At 43.2% G+C, this 13,971-nt stretch overlaps 1 protein-coding gene across 2 annotated transcripts in view; it reads left to right on the top strand.

The window, feature by feature from the left end:
* The window catches only part of LOC134482794 (sperm motility kinase 2B-like), a 12,321-nt gene extending 638 nt beyond the window's left edge, over nucleotides 1-11,683 (top strand). Inside the window, exons 2-3 of one of the 2 annotated variants that reach the window (XR_010059338.1) lie at nucleotides 10,798-10,888; nucleotides 11,324-11,683. Coding sequence is in view for 1 of the 2 variants with exons in the window: in XM_063276983.1 (XP_063133053.1) it covers nucleotides 9,344-10,843 (1,500 nt within the window). In the remaining variant the exon portion in view is untranslated. Of the gene's footprint in view, nucleotides 1-9,317; nucleotides 10,889-11,323 lie in introns of both variants that reach the window. The other variant, XM_063276983.1, reaches the window with a different exon arrangement.
* The last annotated feature ends 2,288 nt before the right edge of the window (nucleotides 11,684-13,971 follow it).

The raw sequence follows: 13,971 nt of genomic DNA, 5'->3' as shown, positions 1-13,971 counted from the left end.
CTCCCGGCTCACATGCCCCTCTTCCTATAATTCCCTTCCCTTCTCAGAGAAGTGGGCAACCCCTTGGGTATCACTCTGCCCTGAAACATCAATTCCTAGCAGGACTTAGTTTATCCTCACCCAGAAAAAACAGCCCATGTAGGGGAAAGGGATCCGAAGGCAGGCAACAGAGTAAGAGACAAGCTCTGCTCCAATTGTTAGGAGCAGAAGACATATTAAGTCCTGTGTGCAAGTCATAGAATATAATTAACAATGCTCTGTCCCATGGACTGGGTCTCAAGTTGGGCTGATCATTAGTTGGACTTTCCTTCAATCTCTGCTCCACCTTTATCCCTAAACATCTTATAAGTAAGACAAGTTTTGGGTTGAAGGTTTTGTGGGTTGGTTAGTGTCCCCCTTCCCCTAGTGAAAATCCTTTCTACCTACAGGACATGGGTATGTCAGTCTCTCCAACCCCAGCTGCTAGTAGGCTCAGCTAGCATCACTCTAAGAGACTCCCTGGAGCCTCCCACCCCCAGTCTCCTTCATGCCAGAGATGCATTGCCCAAACCCAGCTTTCTCCTTTCCCCTCCCTCTGTGCCCTGCCCTGTTCTTGTCCCCAATCCTCTCCCCATCAGTTCCCTCCCTCCACACAACTTTTTGAATTTCCCTTTTGAATGAGATTCAAGCATCCTGCCTTGAGTCATCCTTATTTAGCTTTTCTGGGTCTGTTGATTATAGCATGGTTATCCTGTACTTTGTAGCTAATATCCATTTATAAGTGTATACATACAAGGTTTGTCCTTCTGGGTCTGGGTTACGTCACTCCGGATGACATGTTCAGTTTCTAATCATTGGCATTCAAGTTTCACAGTGTCCTCCTTTTAATAGCTGAGTAATATTCCATTGTGTAAATGAACCACATTTTCTTATCCATTCTTCATTGAGGGACATCTGGGTTGTTTCAAGTTTCTGGCTGTTATGAATAAGGCTGTTATGAATACAGTTGAGGAAGTTGCCTGTGGTATGGTGAAACATCTTTTGGATATATGCCTGGGAGTGGTATAGGTGGGTCTTGAGTTAGAACTATTCCCGATTTTCTAAGAAACGGCCAAATTGATTTCCAGAGTGGTTGTGCACGTTGGTACTCCCAGCAACAATGGAAGAGTGTTCTTCTTGCTCCATATCCTCAACAGCATGTGATGTCACTTGAGTTTTAGATCTTACACATTCTGATGGGTGTAAAATGGAATTTCAGAGTCATTTTGATTTGTATTTCGTTGATGACTAAGTACGTTGAACTTTTCTTTAAGTGCTTCTCAGCCTTTAGAGATTCCTCACTTGAGAATTCTCTGGCTCTGTGCCCCTTTTCAATTGGGTTGTTTGCATTCACAATGTCTAGCTTCTTGGCTCCTTTATGTATTTTGGATATTAGCCCTCTGTCAGATGTAGGATCATGCAGATCTTTCCACACTCTTTAGGCTGTTGTTTTGTCCTAAAGACAGTGTCCTCTGCACTTCAGAAGATTTCAGTTTCATGAGGTCCCATTGTTGATCTTAGTATCTGAGCCATTGGTGTTGTGTTCAGGAAGTTGTCTCCTGAACCAATGAGTTCTCAATACTATTTGTATTACATTTAGTGTGTCTGATTTTATGTTGAGGTCTTTGAACTATTTCATAATCCAAAATTAAAATTATACGGTTGACAGTTTTTATATTAGTTTTAAAGATCAGAACATTTTCCCTTGAGTTTTGCTAGTTAACTACTGAACTATCTCCCTAGCCTGGGGATATTGGAGGGTTTGGGTTTGGGCTTGGGTTTGGGTTTTTTCTTTGTTTATTTTCCTAAGGTTAGGTTTTTCTGCTTAGCCCTGAGTACCCTGGAACTTTCTCTATAGACCAGGCAGGCCTCAAACTCAGAGATCTTCCTGCCTCTGCCTCCTGAGTGCTGGGAGGAAAGGTATGGACCATCACGACCCAGGGATTATTTGAGTTTTAACCTTTTATGCTTCTGATTTTATTTTCTGGTTTTCTTTGCTTGGATTGTTTTTGGCTTTCAGAGTTGTTGAGGTTTTTTTTTTTACTTCTTTTGTTTTTCTTATGTTTACAATTTGGAGAATTTTGTGCTAGTGTTGGTTTCAATCTTCTTGTATCTGTTGAGACCTGTTTTGTGACTAATTATATGGTCAGTTTGGGGGAAGGTACCTTGAGGTACTAAGAAGAAGGTATATTCTTTTGTTTTACGATGAAATATTCTATAAATATCTGTTAAATCCATTTGGTTCCTAAACTTCTGTCAGATTAGCTATGTCTCTGTTTAGTTTCTGTTTCCATGATCTGTCCATTGATGAGAGTGGGGTGTTGAAGTCTCCCATGATTATTGTGTGAGGTGCAATGTGTGCTTTGAGCTTGACTAAGTATACTTTTATGAATATAGGTGCCCTTGCATTTGAAGCAGAGATATTCAGGATTGAGAGTTCATCTTGGTGGATTTTTCCATTGATGAATATGAAAGTTTTTTGATAACTTTTGGTTGAAAGTCAATTTTGTTAGACGTTAGAATGGCGACTCCAGCTTGTTCCTTGGGACCATCTGCTTGGAAAATTGTTTTCCAGACTTTTACTCTGAGGTAGAGGCTGTCTTTGACACTGAGGTATGTTTCCTCTATGCAGCAAAATTCTGGGTCCTCTTTTACATGTCCAGACTGTTGGACTATGTCTTTTTATTGGGGAATTGAGTCCATTGCTGGTACGAGATATTAAGGAATAGTGATTGCTGTCTCCCGTTGTTTTCGTTGCTAGAGGTGGAATTATGTTTGTGTGGCTCTCTTTTGTGTGTGTTGCAAGGGGAGTACGTTCTTCCTTTTTCTTTTTTTTTCCACATTATTTTTTTTTTATTAACTTGAGTATTTCTTATATACATTTCGAATGTTCTTCCCTTTCCCGGTTTCCGGGCAAACATCCCCCTCCCCCCTCCCCTTCCTTATGGGTGTTCCCCTCCCAACCCTCCCCCCATTGCCGCCCTCCCCCCATAGACTAGTTCACTGGGGGTTCAGTCTTAGCAGGACCCAGGGCTTCCCCTTCCACTGGTGCTCTTACTAGGGTATTCATTGCTACCTATGGGGTCAGAGTCCAGGGTCAGTCCATGTATAGTCTTTAGGTAGTGGCTTAGTCCCTGGAAGCTCTGGTTGCTTGGCATTGTTGTACATATGGGATCTCGAGTCCCTTCAAGCTCTTTCAGTTCTTTCTCTGATTCCTTCAACGGGGGACCTATTCTCAGTTCAGTGGTTTGCTGCTGGCATTCGCCTCTGTATTTGCTGTATTCTGGCTGTGTCTCTCAGGAGCGATCTACATCCGGCTCCTGTCGGTCTGCACTTCTTTGCTTCATCCATCTTGTCTAATTGGGTGGCTGTATATGTATGGGCCACATGTGGGGCAGGCTCTGAATGGGTGTTCCTTCAGTCTCTGTTTTAATCTTTGCCTCTCCCTTCCCTGCCAAGGGTATTCTTTTTCCTCATTTAAAGAAGGAGTGAAGCATTCACATTTTGATCATCCGTCTTGAGTTTCGTTTGTTCTAGGGATCTAGGGTAATTCAAGCATTTGGGCTAATAGCCACTTATCAATGAGTGCATACCATGTATGTCTTTCTGTGATTGGGTTAGCTCACTCAGGATGATATTTTCCAGTTCCAACCATTTGCCTACGAATTGCATGAACTCGTTTTTTGATAGCTGAGTAATATTCCATTGTGTAGATGTACCACATTTTCTGTATCCATTCCTCTGTTGAAGGGCATCTGGGTTCTTTCCATTTTCTGGCTATTATAAATAAGGCTGCGCTGAACATAGTGGAGCACGTGTCTCTTTTATATGTTGAGGCATCTTTTGGGTATATGCCCAAGAGAGGTATAGCTGGATCCTCAGGCAGATCAATGTCCAATTTTCTGAGGAACCTCCAGACTGATTTCCAGAATGGTTTTACCAGTCTGCAATCCCACCAACAATGGAGGAGTGTTCCTCTTTCTCCACATCCTCGCCAGCATCTGCTGTCCCCTGAGTTTTTGATCTTAGCCATTCTCACTGGTGTGAGGTGAAATCTCAGGGTTGTTTTGATTTGCATTTCCCTTATGACTAAAGATGTTGAACATTTCTTTAGGTGTTTCTCAGCCATTCGGCATTCCTCAGCTGTGAATTCTTTGTTTAGCTCTGAACCCCATTTTTTAATAGGGTTATTTGTTTCCCTGCGGTCTAACTTCTTGAGTTCTTTGTATATTTTGGATATAAGGCCTCTATCTGTTGTAGGATTGGTAAAGATCTTTTCCCAATCTGTTGGTTGCCGTTTTGTCCTAACCACCGTGTCCTTTGCCTTACAGAAGCTTTGCAGTTTTATGAGATCCCATTTGTCGATTCTTGATCTTAGAGCATAAGCCATTGGTGTTTTGTTCAGGAAATTTTTTCCAGTGCCTATGTGTTCCAGATGCTTCCCTACTTTTTCTTCTATTAGTTTGAGTGTGTCTGGTTTGATGTGGAGGTCCTTGATCCACTTGGACTTAAGCTTTGTACAGGGTGATAGGCATGGATCGATCTGCATTCTTCTACATGTTGCCCTCCAGTTGAACCAGCACCATTTGCTGAAAATGCTATCTTTTTTCCATTGGATGGTTTTGGCTCCTTTGTCAAAAATCAAGTGACCATAGGTGTGTGGGTTCATTTCTGGGTCTTCAATTCTATTCCATTGGTCTATCTGTCTGTCTCTGTACCAATACCATGCAGTTTTTATCACTATTGCTCTGTAATACTGCTTGAGTTCAGGGATAGTGATTCCCCCTGAAGTCCTCTTATTGTTGAGGATAGCTTTAGCTATCCTGGGTTTTTTGTTATTCCAGATGAATTTGCAAATTGTTCTGTCTAACTCTTTGAAGAATTGGATTGGTATTTTGATGGGGATTGCATTGAATCTGTAGATTGCTTTTGGTAAAATGGCCATTTTTACTATATTAATCCTGCCAATCCATGAGCATGGGAGATCTTTCCATCTTCTGAGGTCTTCTTCAATTTCTTTCCTCAGTGTCTTGAAGTTCTTATTGTACAGATCTTTTACTTGCTTGGTTAAAGTCACACCGAGGTACTTTATATTATTTGGGTCTATTATGAAGGGTGTCGTTTCCCTAATTTCTTTCTCGGCTTGTTTCTCTTTTGTATAGAGGAAGGCAACTGATTTATTTGAGTTAATTTTATACCCAGCCACTTTGCTGAAGTTGTTTATCAGCTTTAGTAGTTCTCTGGTGGAACTTTTGGGATCACTTAAATATACTATCATGTCATCTGCAAATAGTGATATTTTGACCTCTTCTTTTCCGATCTGTATCCCTTTGATCTCCTTTTGTTGTCTGATTGCTCTGGCTGGAACTTCAAGAACTATATTGAATAAGTAGGGAGAGAGTGGGCAGCCTTGTCTAGTCCCTGATTTTAGTGGGATTGCTTCAAGTTTCTCTCCATTTAGTTTAATGTTAGCAACTGGTTTGCTGTATATGGCTTTTACTATGTTTAGGTATGGGCCTTGAATTCCTATTCTTTCCAGGACTTTTATCATGAAGGGGTGTTGAATTTTGTCAAATGCTTTCTCAGCATCTAATGAAATGATCATGTGGTTCTGTTCTTTCAGTTTGTTTATATAATGGATCACGTTGATGGTTTTCCGTATATTAAACCATCCCTGCATGCCTGGGATGAAGCCTACTTGATCATGGTGGATGATTGTTTTGATGTGCTCTTGAATTCGGTTTGCCAGAATTTTATTGAGTATTTTTGCATCGATATTCATAAGGGAAATTGGTCTGAAGTTCTCTTTCTTTGTTGTGTCTTTGTGTGGTTTAGGTATAAGAGTAATTGTGGCATCGTAGAAGGAATTCGGTAGGGCTCCATCTGTTTCAATTTTGTGGAATAGTTTGGATAATATTGGTATGAGGTCTTCTATGAAGGTTTGATAGAATTCTGCACTAAACACGTCTGGACCTGGGCTCTTTTTGGTTGGGAGACCTTTAATGACTGCTTCTATTTCCTTAGGAGTTATGGGGTTGTTTAACTGGTTTATCTGTTCCTGATTTAACTTCGATACCTGGTATCTGTCTAGGAAATTGTCCATTTCCTGAAGATTTTCAAATTTTGTTGAATATAGGTTTTTATAGTAAGATCTGATGATTTTTTGAATTTCCTCTGAATCTGTAGTTATGTCTCCCTTTTCATTTCTGATTTTGTTAATTTGGACACACTCTCTGTGTCCTCTCGTTAGTCTGGCTAAGGGTTTATCTATCTTGTTGACTTTCTCAAAGAACCAACTTTTGGTTCTGTTGATTCTTTCTATGGTCCTTTTTGTTTCTACTTGGTTGATTTCAGCTCTGAGTTTGATTATTTCCTGCCTTCTACTCCTCCTGGGTGTATTTGCTTCTTTTTGTTCTAGAGCTTTTAGGTGTGCTGTCAAGCTGCTGACATATGCTCTTTCCTGTTTCTTTCTGCAGGCACTCAGTGCTATGAGTTTTCCTCTTAGCACAGCTTTCATTGTGTCCCATAAGTTTGAATATGTTGTATCTTCATTTTCATTAAATTCTAAAAAGTTTTTAATTTCTTTCTTTATTTCTTCCTTGACCAGGTTATCATTGAGTAGAGCATTGTTCAATTTCCACGTATATGTGGGCATTCTTCCCTTATTGTTATTGAAGACCAGTTTTAGGCCGTGGTGGTCCGATAGCACGCATGGGATTATTTCTATCTTTCTGTACCTGTTGAGGCCCGTTTTTTGACCAATTATATGGTCAATTTTGGAGAAAGTACCATGCGGAGCTGAGAAGAAGGTATATCCTTTTGCTTTAGGATAGAATGTTCTATAAATATCCGTTAAGTCCATTTGGCTCATGACTTCTCTTAGTCTGTCGACATCACTGTTTAATTTCTGTTTCCATGATCTGTCCATTGATGAGAGTGGGGTGTTGAAATCTCCCACTATTATTGTGTGAGGTGCAATGTGTGTTTTGAGCTTTAGTAAGGTTTCTTTTACGTATGTAGGTGCCCTTGTATTTGGGGCATAGATATTTAGGATTGAGAGTTCATCTTGGTGGATTTTTCCTTTGATGAATATGAAGTGTCCTTCCTTATCTTTTTTGATGACTTTTAATTGAAAATTGATTTTATTTGATATTAGAATGGCTACTCCAGCTTGCTTCTTCTGACCATTTGCTTGGAAAGTTGTTTTCCAGCCTTTCACTCTGAGGTAGTGTCTGTCTTTGTCTCTGAGGTGTGTTTCCTGTAGGCAGCAGAATGCAGGGTCCTCATTGCGTATCCAGTTTGTTAATCTATGTCTTTTTGTTGGGGAGTTGAGGCCATTGATGTTGAGAGATATTAAGGAATAGTGATTATTGCTTCCCGTTATATTCATATTTGGATGTGAGGTTATGTTTGTGTGCTTTCATTCTCTTTGTTTTGTAGCCAAGACGATTAGTTTCTTGCTTCTTCTAGGGTATAGCTTGCCTCCTTATGTTGGGCTTTACCATTTATTATCCTTTGTAGTGCTGGATTTGTAGAAAGATATTGTGTAAATTTGGTTTTGTCATGGAATAACTTGGTTTCTCCATCAATGTTAATTGAGAGTTTTGCTGGATACAGTAACCTGGGCTGGCATTTGTGTTCTCTTAGGGTCTGTATGACATCAGTCCAGGATCTTCTGGCCTTCATAGTTTCTGGCGAGAAGTCTGGTGTGATTCTGATAGGTCTCCCTTTATATGTTACTTGACCTCTTTCCCTTACTGCTTTTAATATTCTTTCTTTATTTTGTGCGTTTGGTGTTTTGACAATTATGTGACGGGAGGTGTTTCTTTTCTGGTCCAATCTATTTGGAGTTCTGTAGGCTTCTTGTATGTCTATGGGTATCTCTTTTTTTAGGTTAGGGAAGTTTTCTTCTATGATTTTGTTGAAGATATTTACTGGTCCTTTGAGCTGGGAGTCTTCACTCTCTTCTATACCTATTATCCTTAGGTTTGATCTTCTCATTGAATCCTGGATTTCCTGTATGTTTTGGACCAGTAGCTTTTTCCGCTTTACATTATCTTTGACAGTTGAGTCAATGATTTCTATGGAATCTTCTGCTCCTGAGATTCTCTCTTCCATCTCTTGTATTCTGTTGGTGAAGCTTGTATCTACAGCTCCTTGTCTCTTCTTTTGGTTTTCTATATCCAGGGTTGTTTCCATGTGTTCTTTCTTGATTGCTTCTATTTCCATTTTTAATTCCTTCAACTGTTTGATTGTGTTTTCCTGGAATTCTTTCAGGGATTTTTGCGATTCCTCTCTGTAGGCTTCTACTTGTTTATTAATGTTTTCCTGTGTTTCCCTAAGTGTGTTCATGTCTTTCTTGAAGTCCTCCAGCATCATGATCAAATATGATTTTGAAACTAGATCTTGCTTTTCTGGTGTGTTTGGATATTCCTTGTTTGTTTTGGTGGGAGAATTGGGCTCCGATGATGGCATGTAGTCTTGGTTTCTGTTGCTTGGGTTCCTGCGCTTGCCTCTCGCCATCAGATTATCTCTAGTGTTACTTTGTTCTGCTATTTCTGACAATGGCTAGACTGTCCTATAAGCCTGTGTGTCAGGAGTGCTGTAGACCTGTTTTCCTGTCTTTCAGTCAGTTATGGGGACAGAGTGTTCTGCTTTCGGGCGTGTAGTTCTTCCTCTCTACAGGTCTTCAGCTGTTCCTGTGGGCCTGTGTCTTGAGTTCACCAGGCAGCTTTCTTGCAGCAGAAAATTTGGTCTTACCTGTGGTCCCGAGGCTCAGGTTTGCTCGTGGGGTGCTGCCCAGGGGCTCTCTGCAGCGGCAGCAACCAGGAAGACCTGTGCCGCCCCTTCCGGGAGCTTCAGTGCACCAGGGTTCCAGATGGTCTTTGGCTTTTTCCTCTGGCGTCCGAGATGTGTGTGCAGGGAGTAGTCTCTTCTGGTTTCCCAGGCTTGTCTGCCTCTCTGAAGGTTTAGCTCTCCCTCCCACGGGATTTGGGTGCAGAGAACTGTTTATCCGTTCTGTTTCCTTCAGGGTCCGGTGGTGTCTCTGGCAGGGGTCCTGCCGCTCCTGGGCCCTCCCCCACGGGAGCCCAGAGGCCTTATACAGTTTCCTCTTGGGCCAGGGATGTGTGCAGGGGTGAGCAGTGTTGGTGGTCTCTTCCGCTCTCGAGTTGTTTTACTTTTGAGGGTTTCTGTTGTTGTTTTGGTTGGTTTTAGTTTTCTGTTTTTCTTATTTTTCACTATTTTACTTTCCATCTTGTCTTTCTTTCTTCCCTTTATTTCTTTTTCCTTCCTCTTAGGTAGGATTTATACTCTGTTACCTCCAATGAGCTTCGGGTGCGAACGGGAGTCAGAAAGGCTCCGATCTCAGGGCAGCTCTTGCACAGAGAGTTTCTGCTCTCAATATTTGGTTTTGAATACCATCGGCCATGGTTTCCACGCGGCCGTGAAGTTGGCCGTGCACCGCCTCACAGGTACCCCCGTGGCTGTCAAAATGCTCCTCAAGAAACAACAGTGGTGCCATCAGGTCACATCTGAGGTAGAAATCATGATGAGGATCAACCACCCAAATATTGTATCTCTCATACAAGTCATTGACACTGAAAAGATAACATACCTCATCATGGAGTTGGCCAAGGGGAACCAGCTTTATTCTCACATCAAAGAGGCTGGCCATCTGCAGGAGGATGAAGCACGGGGCATATTCAGACAATTATTAAGTGCTGTGGGATACTGCCATGAAGAAGGCATTATACACCGGGACCTTAAACCGGACAATATATTAGTCGATACCAAGGGAAGAATTAAAATTGTTGATTTTGGCTCTGCCACTCAAGTGCGGCCTGGGCAAAAGTTGAGAACGCACTATGGGACTTATGCATTTTCTGCTCCTGAGCTGTTACTCGGGAAATTTTATGAGGGCCCCAAGGTCGACGTGTGGGCCCTAGGAGTAATTCTTTATTATATGACAGTTGGAAAACTCCCATTTGAGGCTGTCAGGCTACCACTACTCCGAAGGCAGGTTGTGTTAGGGACTTATGCTGAACCACTTGGCCTGTCAGAAGAGCTACAAGACCTGCTGAGTCTTTTAATGAAAGTGAATTCCCAGCAGAGGCCCACAATTCCTGACTTTTTGACTCATCCCTGGCTTAAGATAGACTCAGAGGGGTTCCCACAACCTTGTAAGGAACTCATCCCCCTCAGGCCAGACCCAGCCATTCTTAGAGCAATGCAGGACATTGGATTTGAAGCCCAAGAGGTTAAAGACTCCCTCGATCAGAAGAAATTCAACCAAAGTATGGCTTGTTACTACTTTTTGGAAAAGCAGGCTCTTCAAGAGTGTGACATCCCAACCCGGCCTCATCCATGCATGACCCCATTCCCGACCCTTGATTACCCTGCTACTTCAGTGCGAGGGCTCAGAAGGCGAGGAAGCGAGCCCAGATGGCACGGGTCATCCTCTGATAGTCAAGGTTCTGACCTCGGCCAGACAGCTAGTCATGGATTAGTCAAGAGGGCCAGTTGGCCTGGTGGTCTTCTCTGCAGGCCACATCAGATAACACCCACAGTGGAGCTAACCCACAGAATTTCTATTAGTGACCCCTGCTTTTATTCAGTGCACAGCAGAGGCAAGAAGACCATCAACACTGAAAGCACAGAATCCAGTGCCTCAGCAGAGGTTAAGCCTGTCGCAAGCAGGCCCTGGCCCAAAAGATTTAGGGGGTGGGTCAAGAACATCCGAAATGGCCTGATGAACCTGTGTTGCTGCATTCCGTCCAGGAAAAAACCTCCCCTGGGGCACAACAGAGTTGTTCCCCAGAAATGAAGAACATGGAAGGAATCCAGAGAGCAAGCATCCAACACTGCCCAGGTACATTGCTTTATTTGTATCTATTTTACTCGTGTCTGAGTCAACTGGCAGGTTATCATAGTGTGTATGTCTATGGGACGATGCACGGGGAAGCTAGGTCTAAAACACCGTGGGACGATGGTTAAGTCTAAGCTACCAGCACATCTGTCATTGCCAACAGTAACTCCCATGTTCATCCTGCTCATGGGAATACTAAAATACATTCAACTAGAAAGGGACAGCAGGATACTGACCAATGTAGGAGGATGAAGTTGGAGAAGGAAGAGAAGGAGATGCTGAGGGAGGAGAGGGTGGTATGGGGTGGAGGCCAGGAGATGAGGGGAAGAGGTTCAGAGAAGCTTGGAGAGCAGTTTGGAACAGGGTGACCACAGCTGGAGAGATGCCCTGTACAGCAGAGGTCCCAGAGTCCCTCTCACATGTGTCATTGCCTTTTAGAAGATCACTAGAGGATGCCGGATGCTGCATCTCTGCAGTCCCAGTGTTGAAGAGGACCCACGTGTGGACACGGACCTGCAGAAGGGAGCGCTGTGAGAGCTGTCACCTTCCAGGTCAGCTGTGGAAGGATGAAAGCAAATGAAGAGATGCCAGGTGGCAAGAGAGCACCTCAAAGGCATCACTCTTCCTGGTGGAGGTTGAAAACCAGTCCAAAGCTGGTAAAGACCAGAGCCCTTTTGCCGACCAGGGTCACATCACACACCTCCTCTTGGCACAAGTTCTCGCCTCACTCTTAGTGGAGGATATATGTCTTCTCAATGTATTTATCCGACTCTGAGAATAAAATAGCTGTTTGTGAAAGATGACCTTGTAGATTTTTCTGCATCTTCTTCACATAGGAAAATTGGCCCTGTGGCATTCCAAGGCCCCAGGAAGAATAACTTCGTGCCTCAAACCATCAAATTAAAAGTGCCTTGGAAGGGACCAAGCTCTAATATACCTGAATGGGGAAAGTGTAGGAAGTATAGAAGCTCAAATCTAAGGACAGCATCATATTCTACATGCTTTGATTTCTAAAAGCCTAATGGCAGTCTTTATAGCCCACCTGAGCTGTGTCAGTATAGGTCCTGCTATTAACTCATGAGGAGTGACTGTGAGGCACTCCAGTCAACGGATGTTAAACTGCGGCTAGGCCTGGATCTTTGAATGAGTTGAGAAGAGTGGTAGAGTGGAGACCTCGGTGATTTTGTTGTATCTAGCGAGCAGTGCATGGATTTTGCTTTTGATTGGTTTGTGTGTGAGCTTCTGTATGTGTGTTTAGATCAGTGTGTGTTTGGAAGGAGGGTGGCTTGTGTATGTGGGGGGGGGCACACATGTGTGTATATGTGTGTGTGTTTTCTTTTACCTTTACTTGAATGTGTGAGTACCTGTTTGTGTGTGTATACGTGTGTGTATGTGTGTTTGAGTAGGTATTCCTATGGATGACTGTGAGTACATCTGTGTGTGTGTGTGTGTGTGTGTGTGTGTGTGAGTGTCTGTGCCTTGTAGGTGTACTAGTTGTTGGTGTGAGAACACCTGTGTGAGGGAAAGTGTTAAGGCCATCAGTCACCTTGGCCATTGTTTCTAAGGTAAGCGTCTCCCTTAGGTTTTTCAAGTTTATTTATTTGTTTATTCACTTTACATCCAAATCATAGTCTCTCCCTCTCTCCTCTTCTCCTAGACCCACCTCACATGCGTCTCTTTCCCTAAGTCCCTTCTTTTCTCAGAAAAGGAGAGCCCAGCTTCTTGGGTATCACCCTGCCCTGGGGCATCTAGTCCTATCAGGACTAAGCATATCCTCACCCACTGAGGTCAGAAAATGCTGCCCATCTAGGGGAAAGGGATCAAAGGCAGGCAACATTACAAGAGAGCCTCTGCTCTAATTGTTGAGAAATCTACCTGAAGAGGAGCTGCACATCTGCTACAAATATGTAGGAGGCCTAGGTTTAGCCCCCGCATGCTGTTTGGTTGGTGGTTCAATCTCTGTGAGCCCTCATGCGCCCAAGTTGGTTGACTCTGTGGTTCTTCTTGTGGTGTCCTTGTCCCTCTGACTATCTCAATTCTACTTCGTTTTTCCACAAGACTCCTCAAGCTCCCCCTAACATTTTTTTTCTTTTTTTTTTTCGGAGCTGGGGACTGAACCCAGGGCCTTGCGCTTGCTAGGCAAGCGCTCTACCACTGAGCTAAATCCCCAACTCTCCCCCTAACATTTAACTCTAGGTCTCTACATCTGTTACCATCAGGTGCTGGAGGAAGCCTGGCAGAAGACACATCAGGTACTGTCTGCAATTCCTAGACTATCTTTAATAGTGCTCTCTCCCATGGGGTGCATCTCAAGGTCACTGCTTGGACTTTCCCTCAATCTCTGCTCCATCTTTATCCCTGAACATCTTGCACTTGGGACACATTTGGGGTTAAAGCTTTTATGGATTGGTTACTGTCTCCCTCCCATACTGGAAATCCTGCCTGCCTACAGAAGATGTCCACTTCAGTCTCTCCAACCCCAACTGCTAGTAGTCTCATCACTCTCGTAGACTCCCTTGAGCTTTCTGAAAGAAAGAAAGAAAGAAGGAAAGAAAGAAAGAAAGAAAGAAAGAAAGAAAGAAAGAAAGAAAGAAAAGGAAACAAGCACACAGAGAAAGAGGGGGAGGTGGAAGAGTGGAAGGACAGGGATGGGGAGAGAGAGGGACAGAGAGAGAGAGACAGAGAGACGGACAGAGAGATACAGAGAGAGACACAGAGAGAGAGAGACAGAGAGAGACAGAGAGACAGAGAGATACAGAGAGAGAGAGAGAGAGAGAGAGAGAGAGAGAGAGAGAGAGAGAGTAGATGGATAGATGCTACTGTAGTGAACTTAATCCCTTTAAAGTAAGCATTCTTCTGGAGATAGTAACAGCAGTCAGCCTGCTTGGAGTTTTGCCTTTCAGTGTCTTACAGCTTGTTACCCAGCAACTAACTATAAATAAGAACCACGGGGCAGGGAACTCAAACCTGTGAGGCCTGCCCTTAATTCTAACAACTCCCACGCCTGAGCCTAGCACAACTTGTCTCCTCGAGGCTCAGCGTAGCTATCTGTGACATAGCTGGTTCTTTTCCAGTGATGATGTCTT

Source organism: Rattus norvegicus, chromosome 1 (assembly GCF_036323735.1).
Source record: "Rattus norvegicus strain BN/NHsdMcwi chromosome 1, GRCr8, whole genome shotgun sequence".
Taxonomy (NCBI): Eukaryota; Metazoa; Chordata; class Mammalia; order Rodentia; family Muridae; genus Rattus; species Rattus norvegicus.
Note: the sequence above shows the minus strand (reverse complement) of the source record. Positions and strands in the feature narration are given on the sequence as shown.